At 34.5% G+C, this 14,902-nt stretch overlaps 1 protein-coding gene across 1 annotated transcript in view; it reads left to right on the top strand.

Annotated features, from left to right (window-relative positions):
* Positions 1 to 14,902, top strand: part of COL12A1 (collagen, type XII, alpha 1) — a 105,252-nt gene that overhangs the window by 8,832 nt on the left and 81,518 nt on the right. Inside the window, exons 3-11 of the mRNA XM_012722811.1 lie at positions 1,992 to 2,108; positions 4,543 to 4,686; positions 5,135 to 5,194; positions 6,861 to 7,124; positions 7,299 to 7,463; positions 8,110 to 8,283; positions 10,287 to 10,577; positions 11,050 to 11,652; positions 12,729 to 13,001. Of these exons, the coding sequence (XP_012578265.1) occupies positions 1,992 to 2,108; positions 4,543 to 4,686; positions 5,135 to 5,194; positions 6,861 to 7,124; positions 7,299 to 7,463; positions 8,110 to 8,283; positions 10,287 to 10,577; positions 11,050 to 11,652; positions 12,729 to 13,001 (2,091 nt within the window). The remainder of the gene's footprint in view (positions 1 to 1,991; positions 2,109 to 4,542; positions 4,687 to 5,134; positions 5,195 to 6,860; positions 7,125 to 7,298; positions 7,464 to 8,109; positions 8,284 to 10,286; positions 10,578 to 11,049; positions 11,653 to 12,728; positions 13,002 to 14,902) is intronic.

Below are 14,902 nucleotides of genomic sequence, written 5' to 3'. Positions count from 1 at the left end.
GAATCCTGGTCATTTGGAAATCAACAAGGTGGGCCGCTGCTGCCCTTCAGCAGTTTTAACCTAATGCCTGCTGCTTCAGGTCAATTTCCTTGCAAGGTTGGTGGTACTATTTTTCCATGTACTGATTTTTTTTTAAAGCATGCTCAGGCCAGTTGTGTCTGCCTTTGCATTAAATTTGTCCTGAGCCACTGCTACTGGAACAATATTTTATAATGATATTCTTAAAACCTATTGTCCTATTAACTAACATCTGTTGCATGCTGTATACTACAATATGACTATAGCTAAACTTCACAATAGGTTATAGGGCACAGAGTATTGAATAATTAAACTATGCATGTAGATTAAAAGCCTAATCTCACTGCCTGTGTATGGATAGCAAGAAAATAACATTCATTCCATTATTAGAGTATCCAATAAAAGTAAAAATAAGACCAACATGTTCTCAGTTCGAAGCAGTAGTCCATAAAAGCAAATGTTTGCTTAATTTGTTTTATTTCTGTTAAAATGTTCCATTAATAATGCATAAATCCCTAACCCCAGTTAAATTCTATGACTCATGTCTCAAAGCCACTATGTTTCAATTGACCTCTGTAAGCCTTCCCAAAGATTAGAATCTACCAAACAGAGGCAAAAATTCTAACTCACAAAGAGTATTTTCAGACTTCAACTCTTTAAGAAGAGTATGACTGATAGTCATCACTTTATTGACCTGCTTCAATAGTAACAATTTTTAATGCATAGACCATGCACTGACAGTGAGTCAGTACAATGCTGCATGATGAGGCATGAACATTGCAGGGAGAATATCATTATAAAATATTTCTGAAACGTCTTTGTGTAATGACTATTGTACATGGAGGCTTTTGTCCATTGTGGGAAACTAAAAACAAGTTGACATTTCATTCACACATGCATGATGCTGTACAGTTTTGTATGTAAACTATTTCTTTCTGTATTTTTCAATTATTTCTGTCATTGACTTCTCCAAGTTTTGATGCACCGTCATGTCTTCAGATTGCTGATCCTTCCTCTCTGTTTTCTTTAAGTTCTGTAAATTAATGTCCATAAAAATATACTGATGTTGTCTTTTCATAATTAACCATTGTTTTGTAAAGGGCCATACTGGCATTTTAACTTAAAATGCCATTTCTGGTATGGAGTATACCTGCTGCAAAGGAAAAGAACAGTGTTGGTTTACACCTTGCAAACATATGGCAAATTGGTGTAAACAGGCTGAATATTAGTTTTTTAAAGATCTCTATCTCTCTTTTTATATTCTTATAGCTTATTAACATTCCTTATACTATTTTTTGATTTATGTCTATATGAGTATGAATATACTTAAATATATTTTCTTGTGAGACTCAATAGGGCTCAACTTCCCATGAATCTTCCTTTTCATTAAAATACTTTTTTCATCTCTGCTACTGATTGAGATTTATTGAACAAAATTAATATGAAGGCAATGAGGCAGAGAATGAACTAAAACATCATTGGTTCTTTTCCACTTCATGGAAGAAAAGTATTATATGAATGTCCTAAATTAACGCTGTATGGTTGTAAGCAGGTTGTGATTTGGCATGCTTATTCAAAATGCACTCAGCATGGATTGAAATTCCTCTTAATTGTTATGTGAATTGTTTGCATATGTGGTTAGTACATGTAACTTCATCGTACTTGTATGTACTTGTATCCAAATATGTTTCTATTAAGCTTGACTTTGCTGGCCATTCTTGGATGACCTAGCAATTCAAGAAGCAAAAGTGTTTTGTGCTGTCTTCTTTAATATGTATACTCTCTGATGTTTTGTCATATCTTGTCAGCTTTTAATTTTATTCTTATCCAACAAGATATCTTTTATATTTGTTGGAAACAAATTTATGCAAAGACAATTTTAGTAAGCTTTGCTCAATAAAATTTCCTTATTAAAATAATGACCATTTCGTGATATTGGAAAATATAACTAATATCCACTGTCTCTTTTGCAGTTGATCCACCTTCAGACTTGAATTTTAAAATTATAGATGAAAATACTGTTCATATGTCATGGGCAAGACCAGATAATCCTATTGTGGGTTACAGAATAACAGTAGATCCTACAACAGGTAAGTTTTGAAGTTTTAGGAAAGAGACATCAATGATGATATGATTGAATCCTCTTACCTTCTTCTATTTCATTATAAAAATACCAAAATTTAGAAAACCTGAGTGATTTAGCCAGTGTCACTAGGTATGGTAGACTGTGGTCTCCAGATTTATATTTTTATTGTGTTGAGTTTTATTTGCATGGTTTTCTATCTAAACTGATCAGAGTATTGCTAGTAATCTTTGATTTTATAAAATAGAATTCTTACTTCATGATATTCTTCTCAAATTATTTGATATTTCCAAATTTGAAGTATCAAGCATTGACATGAGTTACAATGTTTTACCCAATTTCCTATACATTACATAGGAAACGTTATTCTGGGATAGTGGTAGCTGTCAGGATGATAGAATTTAGTTTGGCTAGGTGGATTTTGTGGATCCTAGACTAGTTTATAAAAAAAGAAACTTATTTTGGTTGTTATCAAGAGTTGTTTTTAGAATTTATGATGTTGTCCAATTATGGAGACCACTCTGTTGATTGACTTTTAGTTCTAATGCATACTAACCCTTTTCATTAATATTGGCTTAGTGGTGGGAAGAAGTCTTGAGTGACACATTAAACATGGATGTCAGTTTAATTTATTAACAGAGCTCTGTTGATAAATTTATGGTTTTCAAAAAAAAAAACCAATGAATTTAAATAATGATTTTTCAGGGAGTTGGGAAATGAATTAAAAATTGTATATGATCTGAGAACTTAGAAAGGGATAAAAATTTATTTTTTCCTCTTTGAATCTCTTCTTCCCAAATATATACACAGTGAATTAGTTCATTCATCTCAAAGCAGGAAAGCAGATGAAAAATAGCCCACCCAGTTTCCACATGGTGGAAGTTACTGACACTACATTCTGTAAATTGCCCGACCCAGTAGAGTCCTGGTGTCTTGTCTCAGAGGCTGGTTAGTTATGTGTGCTCACAAGTAAACCAGGGGCATTTCTGAAGGCTCTATAACACTTCTGACCTTTTTTGAGTATTTCTTTTTTGATGAAAATTTAATATAATGAAAAAAATCTCACTAGACAGTCTTTAGGAGCTACTGTTTCCTGATTGAAATGAAACTCAACATAATCTAGAAGGAAGTACATAGTTATCAATATATAAGTTAGCACTTAGTACATTGTGCCTTGCAATTTTTGTTGTTAGCTAAATCACTCTTGAGGATTCTTGCTTCCCACTCATGTGTGCACCATTAGAGGATATTGCTTTCACACAGATTGTTTCCCACTAGTGGTTAACTTGTAGTGTATGAGGGTTGTTTTCCTTGAGTTGATGTTCACTCTTTCTTTCTCTTTTCCAAAGTGTGATTTAAAGCCACGCTGTTTTCTGCTTTATGTCTCATTTATACAAATTTTGTTATCTAACATTAGTCTACAAAAACAATGAGAGATTTTTGGCTTATTATTGTCATTTCTTTTTCTTTTTCTCTCTTCCAATTTAGTGTTTCTTTTTTTTAAAAATTGAGGTAACATTGGCTTATGTTATGTTGGTGAATTGGAAGTATATGACTACTCTCTCCCACCCAAGGTATCACCACAGTAGTGCACCTGTAACAAAATAACACATAGTTTACCACTGTTGTTCATTTTGCTCCCTTCCTTTTTTCCAATTCCCACTCCCCCATCTGCTCTCCCTCTGGATGCCTCAGATGTATAGCAGCTTTCAAGGGTTAATTTTTTAAGCTTCTCTTTATCTGACCCTTGATTTGTTTTTCTCTATTCCATGTATAAGTGACACATCCTGGTGTTTGTCTTCATCCTTCTGACTTCACTTAGTGCTATTCTTTGCATATCTGTCCATGTTCCTGAAAATAGTATGAGTTTATTTTTTTGATCACCAAGTAATATTCCATTATGTATATATACCACATCTTATTGATTCACTTATCTGTTTTGGGGCACTTAGATTGTTTCCATAGTTTGGCTGTTGTAAATAGTGCTACAGTAAACATGGGAGTGCAAATTTCCTCTCGAATTTGTATTTTTTAATATTTTGGTAGCTGCCTAGGGGTGGAATTTTTAGATCATATAGTAGATTAATTTATAATCTTTTGAGATATTTCCAGACTACTTTCCATAAGTGCTGTGATCAGTCTGTATCTTTACCAGCAATGTAATACATTTCTCCAGTGTGGTGTATTTTTAATTGTCAGAAAACTTAAATTCTCAAATAAGTGTTAACATGATTGTAACAAGTAAAGACAATGGCAATCCACTTATTGGGTTTCTATAATTCAAAGTTTTGGTTTTGGAAGACAGTAAAAATAATATTTGGATGTTCTAAAAAGTGTATACATTGATTTTTTAAAAAAATGTATCCAAGAGTATACGGCATTTTTTTTTTTTTTGTGAAAAATGTTTTGTTGCATTCATGTTTTTCTTTCTGTGTTTCCAGGTGGGCCTACTAGAGAATTTACCCTTGCTCCTAGTACCACTGACACTTTATTATCAGACCTTATACCTGAAATAGAGTATATGGTGACAATCACTTCATATGATGAAGTAGAAGAAAGTATACCAGTTATAGGCCAACTGACAAGTAAGTACACATATAAAGTACTTTTATACCTTTTGTTTTGCAAGAGATTTCTCCAACTTTCATTTTAATATGTTATTCTGCAGAACTAATTTATATCAGTGTTAGGCATTCTTTCTATGATCCTAGTTATTAAGAGGATGTGAGTAATTTATTCCTGATTTATAACCTTGGTCTCTTGGAAGTAGCAAGAATGTTATGAATGACACTATTAAAAACATTAAACTTTGCCAGGCAATAATGTTAATGTCTTTTTGGAATATATCTAAAATATCACTAAAAATGATTTATTTGAAAGTGAATACTTATTTGGCAGTATTCTGTGGACAGCTAGGGATGACAATACATTTGAACGACAATGGTGAAACAGTTTATTCATTTTCTTTTAAGGAATTATATGAATTATTTGACTGGATTCCTTTCCCTTTGTAACAATCAGGTTTTGATTTAGTTCAAACAGGTGGTCCTAAGAAGCCAGGGGAGAAGAAACCTGGAAAAGCTGAGATACAAAGTAAATATTTCCTTCAACTTTTTTGTTTGGATTTGTAGAAGTCATCAATATAATATGAATGAGATGTTCCAGTTATATATGTAGTTTATATGCATACATTAATTTCTATATACACTTTTATATAAAAGTGTAGATGATATAATCATAATATATAACTAAGCAGTTATATTACTTTCTGACTTTCTAATAATTTTTAAATTCTGTTTACTAAGCATTTCATTTGCTAGGAAAATACATTTTCAGGTCTCTATGTTTTGCTTATCTCTGGAGTGTTTACAAAAAGTCTTTGGTTGATGACAGTTCTAATCTTTCAGTATCTCTCTAAGAATTTTTGATAAATTGATGCATTTATAATCAGAGGAAAGCAATTTTATTTAGTATGGGTTTTATAGTTTCTAGCCTCCATTTGTCTATATACTGTCTTGTCTGTTTTACTAGGATGTACTATGAAGCAGTTTCTTGGATTTCTGATTTTGCCCCTTTGTAAAACTCTGGATTTGTGACCCAGATGAACATAAACAGATTTTGAATATAATGATCCCTTTATCTAGAACTTCTCCCCTCCAAATCACTGCTTACTCTTCTTTCTGATGTCTAATTACCTGAACTGGAGTTTATAGCATGCAGTGACATGCTGATATTTTCCTTGAGCCATCAGCATTTAATCCAAATGAAGACATTATGCATATTATTGACCTTTCAATAGACTTAAATTGAACCCATTAAATAATGTACAAAAATTATTTAGACATGCAGCTTGTATTTGACTTGTAACATTTCCTTTCCTCCTCTTCCAAGTCAAATACTTCTTTTATTATCCACCAATTGACTGCAAGGGCAGTCTGACTTACAAATACAGATTTTAATGAAAAGAACAGACTTTACTGGGAACCAAAATGTCTTCTCCATCCTTTCCTCCATCATAGAGAGAAGAAAAGCTATATACAAATTTAAAAGTCAGTCATTACATTTTAGAAATTTAAGGTTACTACCTATATTTGTACTTTTGAATGGCATCATTTTTGTATTTTGCTTGAGTAAAAAATTTTAGTTGTCAAATTTAAATATATTGTTAATTCTGGCTACTTTGTATCATGTTGATGCCTGTTTTCCCTTCTGGTAGATGTTTACCCTTCTAGACTAACTTATGTACACTGTAGACAATTTTATTGTGAAATGCAGGAGAGTGTGAAAAGATTTGCTCTTCAACTCAACTGTATTGTGTGAATGATAAATCAAATATTTCATATTTATTTATTGCTAAGTGCCAGAATAAAAACATCTTGCTTACATTTACTTTGTATATCTCCCAGATGTTTTTATATGATTTTACTTAGATGAAGGAATGAGGAAATAATTTATAAAAATAAGTTGATAGCATAAATATTAGGCCACATGTTCTTGAGAGTAGTTAATGTATCTTTCTTTTCTTTGTCCTAAATAACAATTTAAAGACATATAATATCATAAATGCATCTTTATGCAGACATTGAAAATGCTTCTCTGTGTGCCAGTAAAACTTTATATTCTTCGGGCATGTCAGTTGGGGGTAGAAGAACAATGTATGTTCTAATGAACAAAATGATTAGGGGGCCAGCATTTTTGTATTGTTAATAATGTTAGATTTAATATTTCAACATTTAAAAATATGCCAAATGTATTTCAGAATGCTCTGTCAGTGCATGGACTGATTTAGTGTTCCTCGTGGATGGCTCTTGGAGTGTGGGAAGAAATAATTTCAAGTACATTTTAGACTTTATTGCTGCTCTTGTATCTGCTTTTGACATTGGAGAAGAGAAGACAAGGGTTGGAGTTGTTCAGTACAGCTCTGATACCAGGACTGAATTTAACTTAAATCAGTACTACCAACGGGATGACCTTCTTGCTGCCATTAAAAAAATTCCATACAAAGGTGGCAACACAATGACAGGTGTGTTACACAGTTTTTGTTATTGTCTATAGTAAATGAAATCTCCACTTGGGTGAGAAAATAAACATTGTACTACTATTATCACATGTTAAATAATTTTTAAGTGAATTGTGCAGTTTTGACTTTGGCAAAATGATGTAGTATGTAATGAATGAACATGTTCTGTCACTTTAGGGGATGCCATTGATTACTTAGTTAAGAATACTTTCACGGAAACTGCTGGAGCAAGAGTTGGTTTTCCTAAAGTGGCTATTATTATTACTGATGGTAAATCTCAGGATGAAGTGGAAATTCCAGCAAGAGAGCTTCGTGGGATTGGAGTTGAAGTTTTTTCTTTGGGTATGTCTAATTTAATTCATTATTTTCATTTTAAAACTACTAATAATATTTCAGGAGATGATAGGCTGATTCCTCAAGGAAGGATGCTATTCAAAGGGCATAGTGTAGTATTTAGCCAAACCATCTTTGAGTAAAAGTCCTGATTATTTATTTTCTCATATAACTTCCATAAAATATACATTAAGTGAGGTGGTATTCATATTTTTGCCAGTCCTCTATTTTCCAAAAAATGCTAGACCAATGATTCAAATAAAGACCCTCCTTGTGCTATCATTAAGTATATATTTTTATGCGTTTCCTATATTATGTAATACTTGAAGAATTCAGAGGCCTCCAGCTCATTCAGGACTCTGGAAGAAAAATGTATTATCTTTACAGATGGCAGGGACAGATGATGGCCTGGTTGTGATGAGAGCCCACTCTGTTCTACTAACTATTCGTTTTCCTCTTTGGCTGGTGACTTTATGTGAAATTATAAAATGTCTTTGTCATTTGAAGAGCTGCACATTTGTTATGAAGCAAAGCAATTCTGATTTATGCTGAATAAGCATTTGAAAATGTCTTTACTTGTGAAGGCCTGAGAAACAGAACTTCCTCAGTTCGGCACATTTCAAATTTGTGATAGCCGTGTCCTTTTGTTTTTAAGGCATTAAAGCTGCAGATGCAAAAGAACTCAAACAAATCGCCTCCATACCTTCACTAAACCATGTTTTCAATGTGGCCAACTTTGATGCAATTGTCGATATTCAGAATGAGATCATCTCCCAGGTGTGCTCAGGTGTTGATGAACAACTTGGTGAACTGATCAGTGGGGAAGAAGGTGAGTGATTGTTGAGTGTTCACATGTTTTGCCCCTTTTATCATTTAATAACATTGGCAGCTTGATAGGTATCCTAGATACAGACATATTCACTCATAAATATGCTCCATTGACTTCTACAGCTACATACTCCATTTGTTTTTCAGTAATGCAACTTGTTTTCATTTGTATTGTTCCCAACTTCCAGTAGAATATTAACAATATATTTATATCATTGTATAGTACTTAAATTTTGGGGGAAGGGGACAAATTTGACCTGTCCTATTTCTCTAAGACCATGTTGTATATGTTGAACATCTGTGCATAACTATACAGATACTTGCTTTAATAATCTTGCATTCTGATGTGAACTTTGGTGGGCTGAGGGTAATATTTATTTTAGCATCCTGCAACTTAAAGTAGTAACAATACGATTTCTATCATCACTCTAAAGAATATTAGCTAAACTTTTAAGGATATTTTAAAGATCAGTCAAGTTGACCCTACCCCATCTGGAAAATTTCCCCATTTTTATCAGTTGTTGCTTCTAATACTCAGGTGAAAGCAAAAACATTTCATAAACTTCCTTTTAGGCATTCAAACATCACAATTTCCGTGATTATTCTCTTAGCCTGAGATTTAAAGTTCTCTTGGCTGAGATTAAAGATAAATTTGAAACAACTACCTCTTCAATCATATAAATGCTCTAATCTCCAAACCCCAAGTATTTTGGCAGTGCTCATTGGCCTTAGTTCTGTTTGAGAACTCCTTCTCATTACTTGGGCTTGGAATATTTTTCTTTGTTTTACTGTCTAACATCTGACATTTTTGCTGTGGATTATTACAAAATCCATCCCTCTGCCTACTTTCCTCTGACTAACTGCTTTTACTAAACATTGAATCATTTAAAACACTGAAATTCTTCCATCTTTACTGAAGTGCATTTAAGAGGGTACCTCGGACTTGTGTTCTGTCTCTGGCCTCTCCCTGTGTGGGGTACGGGGCATGCAGTGGGTGTTTATTCTGTTCAGGTCATTCCCCTCTCCCTGGCATTAGCCTGCCACTGGCATCTCTGTACCACCTCTGCAATACTTAAGGGTTGGCCAGACTTCCAGCTGGCACATCCATCACTTCTCTCCTACAACTTCTCACTTCTTTAGACAACATTTTTGTGCACTTCTTCATAGTGCCTTCATGAAGAGGTGGTGAATAAACGTGCACCTGTTTTATTATCCACATCTTGCAGGCTGATTTATTAAGAAAAAGGACCTATATCTTCTCGGAAATTAACTCAATTGACAAATTTAAATTATTGAAGATTTAATCTGGTATATCTTAAAATACTTGGTGTCTATTAAGTATATGACTATATTCTACATTAAGGATAGGATATTTTCAGACTATAATGTTCACTTGTCAAACTGCACTATGTGAACCAGTGTTTCATCTTTGGTAGCATTATGAATATAGCTGAACTTTTTTTCTTACCTTGAAATATGTAGGGATAACATCATTTACAATTATAGGAACCTGTCATTTAAGAATTATTGGATCATTTTTTTCCTTGGCATATTATCAAGTATTGTTTAAAGATTATAATTTTACCTGATATTATTGCTAATGAGAAATACCTTTAAACAATTGATAAGTTGCAGATTTAACAAGTATGTATCAAGTTACCTGGTTTGCTACAAAGGCAATATCTGAGAATAAAGGCAATGAATTAAATTCCTAATCCATAATGGAAATTTTGATCTCAAATTAAAATTAGGCATCGCACACCCTATTAATTTCTTTTCAGTACTTTATTTTCCCTTAAACTTCTCAGCTCCCTGATAAAATCAGGTACTGAGTCTTTTGGTTTGACAGGAATAGGTACTACTGAGGGGTTGGAATTAGACAAATCTTCCTGATGCTTTCATGATTAATGTGAATAAGGAGAACTGAAGAGCCAAGCCTAAAGACTTAGTTAATAAAGTTGCATCTCACTACTATTCATCATTGCTCTGCTTGTTACTTTTTAGCTATTGAACCGCCTTCAAATTTGATTGCCACAGAAGTCTCATCGAAATACATTAAGCTAAGTTGGAATCCATCTCCTAGTCCAGTCACTGGCTATAAAATCCTCCTTACTCCAATGACTGCAGGAAGCAGGCAGCATGCTCTGAGTGTAGGGCCTCACACTACTATGCTCACTGTTCGTGACCTCTCAGCAGACACAGAATACCAGATCAGTGTTTCTTCCATGAAGGGACTGACATCCAGTGAACCAGTCTCAATAATGGAAAAGACTCAGCCAATGAGAGTTCAAGTGGGTAAGTTAATAGACATATCATTGGGCTTGAAACATATGAATATGCAATTGACAGTATGCCTCACTGGTTCATATTTAGTTTTATTTATTTATTTATTTATTAATTCATACAGAACTGGGGTACAGACCAGAGATGTGGAGGGTGAGAGGGTTCACCAGAGACAGAGTGGGGAGCTGAACAGGCAGATCAATGAAGTACACTGCTGAGGGGAGCAGCGGGCGGGTCAGGAGAAGTCTGCTGCGCCATGTGGATCTCCTCTGGGGCAGGCGGGGATCGAACTCATGAGGAAGTGGCTTAAGCTTCTCTGTGCTGTGCTTTAACCTGCTGTGCCACCAGGGAGGACCCCATATTTAGTTTTTAACAAAATATTTGCAATAGTTTTCTTTTAAAGAAGCACAGTTACCAGGATAGCTTTATTTTCATATTTTATCCGTATTCATTGAACTTTAATGCATTTTCTTTCTTTTTACAGAATGCTCGCGTGGTGTGGACATAAAAGCTGACATTGTGTTTTTGGTCGATGGTTCCTATAGCATTGGGATTGCAAACTTTGTTAAAGTTAGAGCCTTTTTGGAAGTTCTTGCAAAAAGTTTTGAGATTTCACCAAATAGGGTACAGATAAGTCTTGTGCAGTACAGCCGGGATCCACATACTGAGTTCACTTTGAAAAAATTTACCAAAGTTGAAGATATAATTGAAGCAATAAACACCTTTCCCTACAGAGGAGGATCTACAAATACTGGGAAAGCAATGACTTATGTCAGAGAGAAAATATTTGTGCCTAGCAAGGGTTCAAGAAGCAATGTCCCAAAGGTCATGATTCTTATCACTGATGGGAAATCTTCAGATGCTTTCAGAGATCCTGCTATAAAACTAAGGAGTTCAGATGTTGAAATCTTTGCTGTTGGTGTGAAGGATGCTGTTCGCTCAGAATTAGAAGCTATTGCTTCTCCTCCTGCTGAAACCCATGTGTACACAGTGGAAGATTTTGATGCATTTCAGAGGATATCTTTTGAACTCACACAGTCTATCTGCCTTAGAATTGAGCAAGAATTGGCAGCTATAAAGAAAAAAGGTTAGTAGTCTCTGTATAGCAAAAGTCATCTGTTCACATAAAGAAAATTTGGTTCTATAACTGTGAATAATATATTTCTTCAATACTTGTTAAATACATGAAAAAGCAAATTCCTGTGTTGTAAAAAACAATTAAACATACTTTATTTGGCTATGACATATCACCTTCTCCTGGTTATGGATCATATGTTCATAGGTGAAAAAACTGTTTACCCTAAGAGTCAGGAGATGTTCTGATCCTCAACCCTTGACAAGGGAAGGAACTAGCTTTATTGCATCCATTTGTCATCTGCAACGTAAAACTCATTGATTGTCTTCCTAGTGCTCCAGACTGACCTAGTTTCTTTAAATCAAACACCCCAAGACCATAGTCTTGGATCTTTGTATTCTTTTTATGCATCCCTCTTTTAAACCACTTTTGGGCATCATTCCTCAACTTTGAAACTACCTATTCTCTTTTCTTCATTTCTCCAAAATCTGATTTGTAATGTTCAATCAAAAGCTCTTTCTTTTTCATTCACCTTTTTTTTAAGTGTTCTTGTGATAGAATTATCATTGCCAATCGCCTGTGGTTCTTAGGTACCATGGTTAAGAATCAGCACAGCTCTAATGCTCTCAAGAGTTCTGTGTCCTGAGGGTAGGCATTTTCTTTCTATGCTTCAGTTTAATAACTATGTGTTCTTAAGGAAAAGCTTCATTAATTATTACTTTGAAATATCTGCCTATGTTGACATCCAATGGCCGGGGTGAATGGGAACATTTTAGGTTTGCCATTATATTTTATAGGTCAGGGGTAAGACTTTTCCATTGTTGCTCTCTCTTAAGATATTCAACATTCAAATTCAAGTTGAGTTAGTTATTTAAGCAATGTAAGATTATTATGAGTGATCAAGACAAATGATCAGGACCTCCTTGGAGGGATGCCTCTCCCAATGGTCATGTGTGGGCTGTTCCCTCAGTATATTGAGTTCAGTGACCATTCTCCAAGTGAATAAAAGCCACTGTAGAAATATGTAATCATTACATTTATTTTTTGCTTTATAAATAAAAAAATTTAAATCTTTTTTTTTGAAACAGCTTATGTACCTCCAAAAGATCTTCATTTTTCTGAGATGACTTCTCACAGTTTCAAAACCAGCTGGTCTCCAGCTGGGGACAATGTTTTTTCATACCACATCACCTACAAGGAAGCCACTGTGGACGCAGAGGTCACGGTGATAGAGCCAGCATCAAGCACCAGCGTTGTTCTCAACAACCTGAAGCCAGAGACTCTTTACTTGGTCAATGTGACGGCAGAGTATGAGGAAGGCCTCAGCATTCCCTTGTCTGGACAGGAGACCACCACAGAAGGTGTGACAGGTTTTCTGCTACTATTTTCCCAAATCTAGCAGTTTATTGTAGAATAGAATTAGCTTTAAATAACCATCTGCTTTATAGTTCACAATGGTGAAGGCCTTTATATGATTTGGCATCTTCAAGATACAGCTATTCACAGGTCTTTTTAAAAAGAGAAGAAAGCTTTAAGAAAAAGCCTTAGATTAATTTGATAAATATATAAAAGTGGGAGACATAGCGTTAATAATTGTGACATTAACTCTTGAAATACTGCATGTTCATCTCCTTCTGTCACCTGTTTTAGCAATGTCATGTTGAAATACATGTTGAAATTGTCTTACTTTATGGATCTAATGGCAAATACATTATTGCCAAATCTTTATCCTTGTAAAAAATTGTGGCAAAACAACCTCAACAAAATTCACCATTTAACCAATTTTGAATATCCATTTTATCATACATGTAGGTAGCATTTAGTATATTTGTTTTGTTGTGTACCCATCCATACCTGGACCTTTTTACAGCTTGCCAAACTGAAACTCTACTCACTAGATTCTGTACTCATCCTTCCTGTTCCCCCGCCCTGGAGCCCACCCCAGGATTCAAATACTCTAGGTACCTCATTTGTGTGGAATCATATTGTATTTATCTTAGTGTGACAGGCTTATTCACATAGTGTAATGCAATCAACGTTCAATTACTTGAGTAGTCACAATTTCCTTTCTTCTTGGGGCTGAAGGAGATTCCACTATATATATATCATGCTGTGTTTACCCAGTCAACTGTGCTTAAGCACTCAAGTTGCCTCCAACTTTTAGCTATTGTCATGTAAGTTGCTAACAACACATTTGTACACATTTAAAAAATATATATTTTTAAAGATTATTTATGCTGACAGATCTGTGGTACAGGTCAGAGGTGCAGGAATGGTGAGAAGATTCACCAGAGACAGAGTGGGCAACAGAACAGGCAGATCTACTGAAGTACACTGCTGAGGGGAGCAGTGGGCAGGTCAGGAGAGGTCTGCCGTGCCATGTGGGTCAGATCCCTGGCTGGGGATGGAACTCCTATTGCAGTGGCTTCCGAAAACTTCATAATGAGATGCTTTAACCCATTGCGTCACCAGGGAGAGCCCAGATGTACACATTTTAACAGATAATTTAAGCAATATTTCTTTACTAGATAGAGTTAAATGCTTTCTGATATAATTCATTGCATTTGATATCATTAAAAGATAATGATGAGCCTGGTTAGAAGACCCTTTAAGATTAATATAGTGTGTATTACGAGAGATGTCAGTTCTCTATTTTTACTGGCATTAAAAAAAAAAAAGACTGAATTAGCTGCAGAGGAGTGTAGGATAGTGACAAAGAAATATTTGCTCACAGAGAATGAACATATTGGACTTACCTTAACGATAAAAAACTAGAGAATCTGGAGGTTTTTCAAATAGCAGTGACTTTTTGGGTGCATCTTTTAGATAAATTCCACCTAAAGGCCAGCAAATAAATTTAATGGCCAACAGTGTCATTTGTCTTATGGCTTTTTTTTTGTGATTGTATAACCTTGCAGTGTATACTTAGGTGATTTTTTAATGACTTCTCTATAATGCTCACATTACTGCATGATGAACTTAGCCCCTTTTCTTCAATATTTTGAATTGAGACTAGGACTAAAATCTCAAGAGAGATTTAAGTTAAAAGAGTATTGAGCCAACTATATTCATGTCCATTCCATTTTGGTCATTAGGTCATTAGGTTATTACATTAGAATTTACTAATGCTTTTCCAGTTCTCCTGTCTAAAGTGAAATCTGAGGCCTAAACTTCCTTTGGTAAGTAAGGAAGTGTCTGATTCAATACCTTCATTAAACTACTAATTAAACTAGTAATATTGCCATGTGGTAAATCCTATGGT

This window comes from Condylura cristata, unplaced genomic scaffold (assembly GCF_000260355.1).
Source record: "Condylura cristata isolate star-nosed mole 26May11 unplaced genomic scaffold, ConCri1.0 scaffold00001, whole genome shotgun sequence".
NCBI lineage: Eukaryota > Metazoa > Chordata > Mammalia > Eulipotyphla > Talpidae > Condylura > Condylura cristata.
The sequence above is the reverse complement of the archived record's forward strand: the minus strand, read 5'-3'. Positions and strand labels throughout refer to the sequence as shown.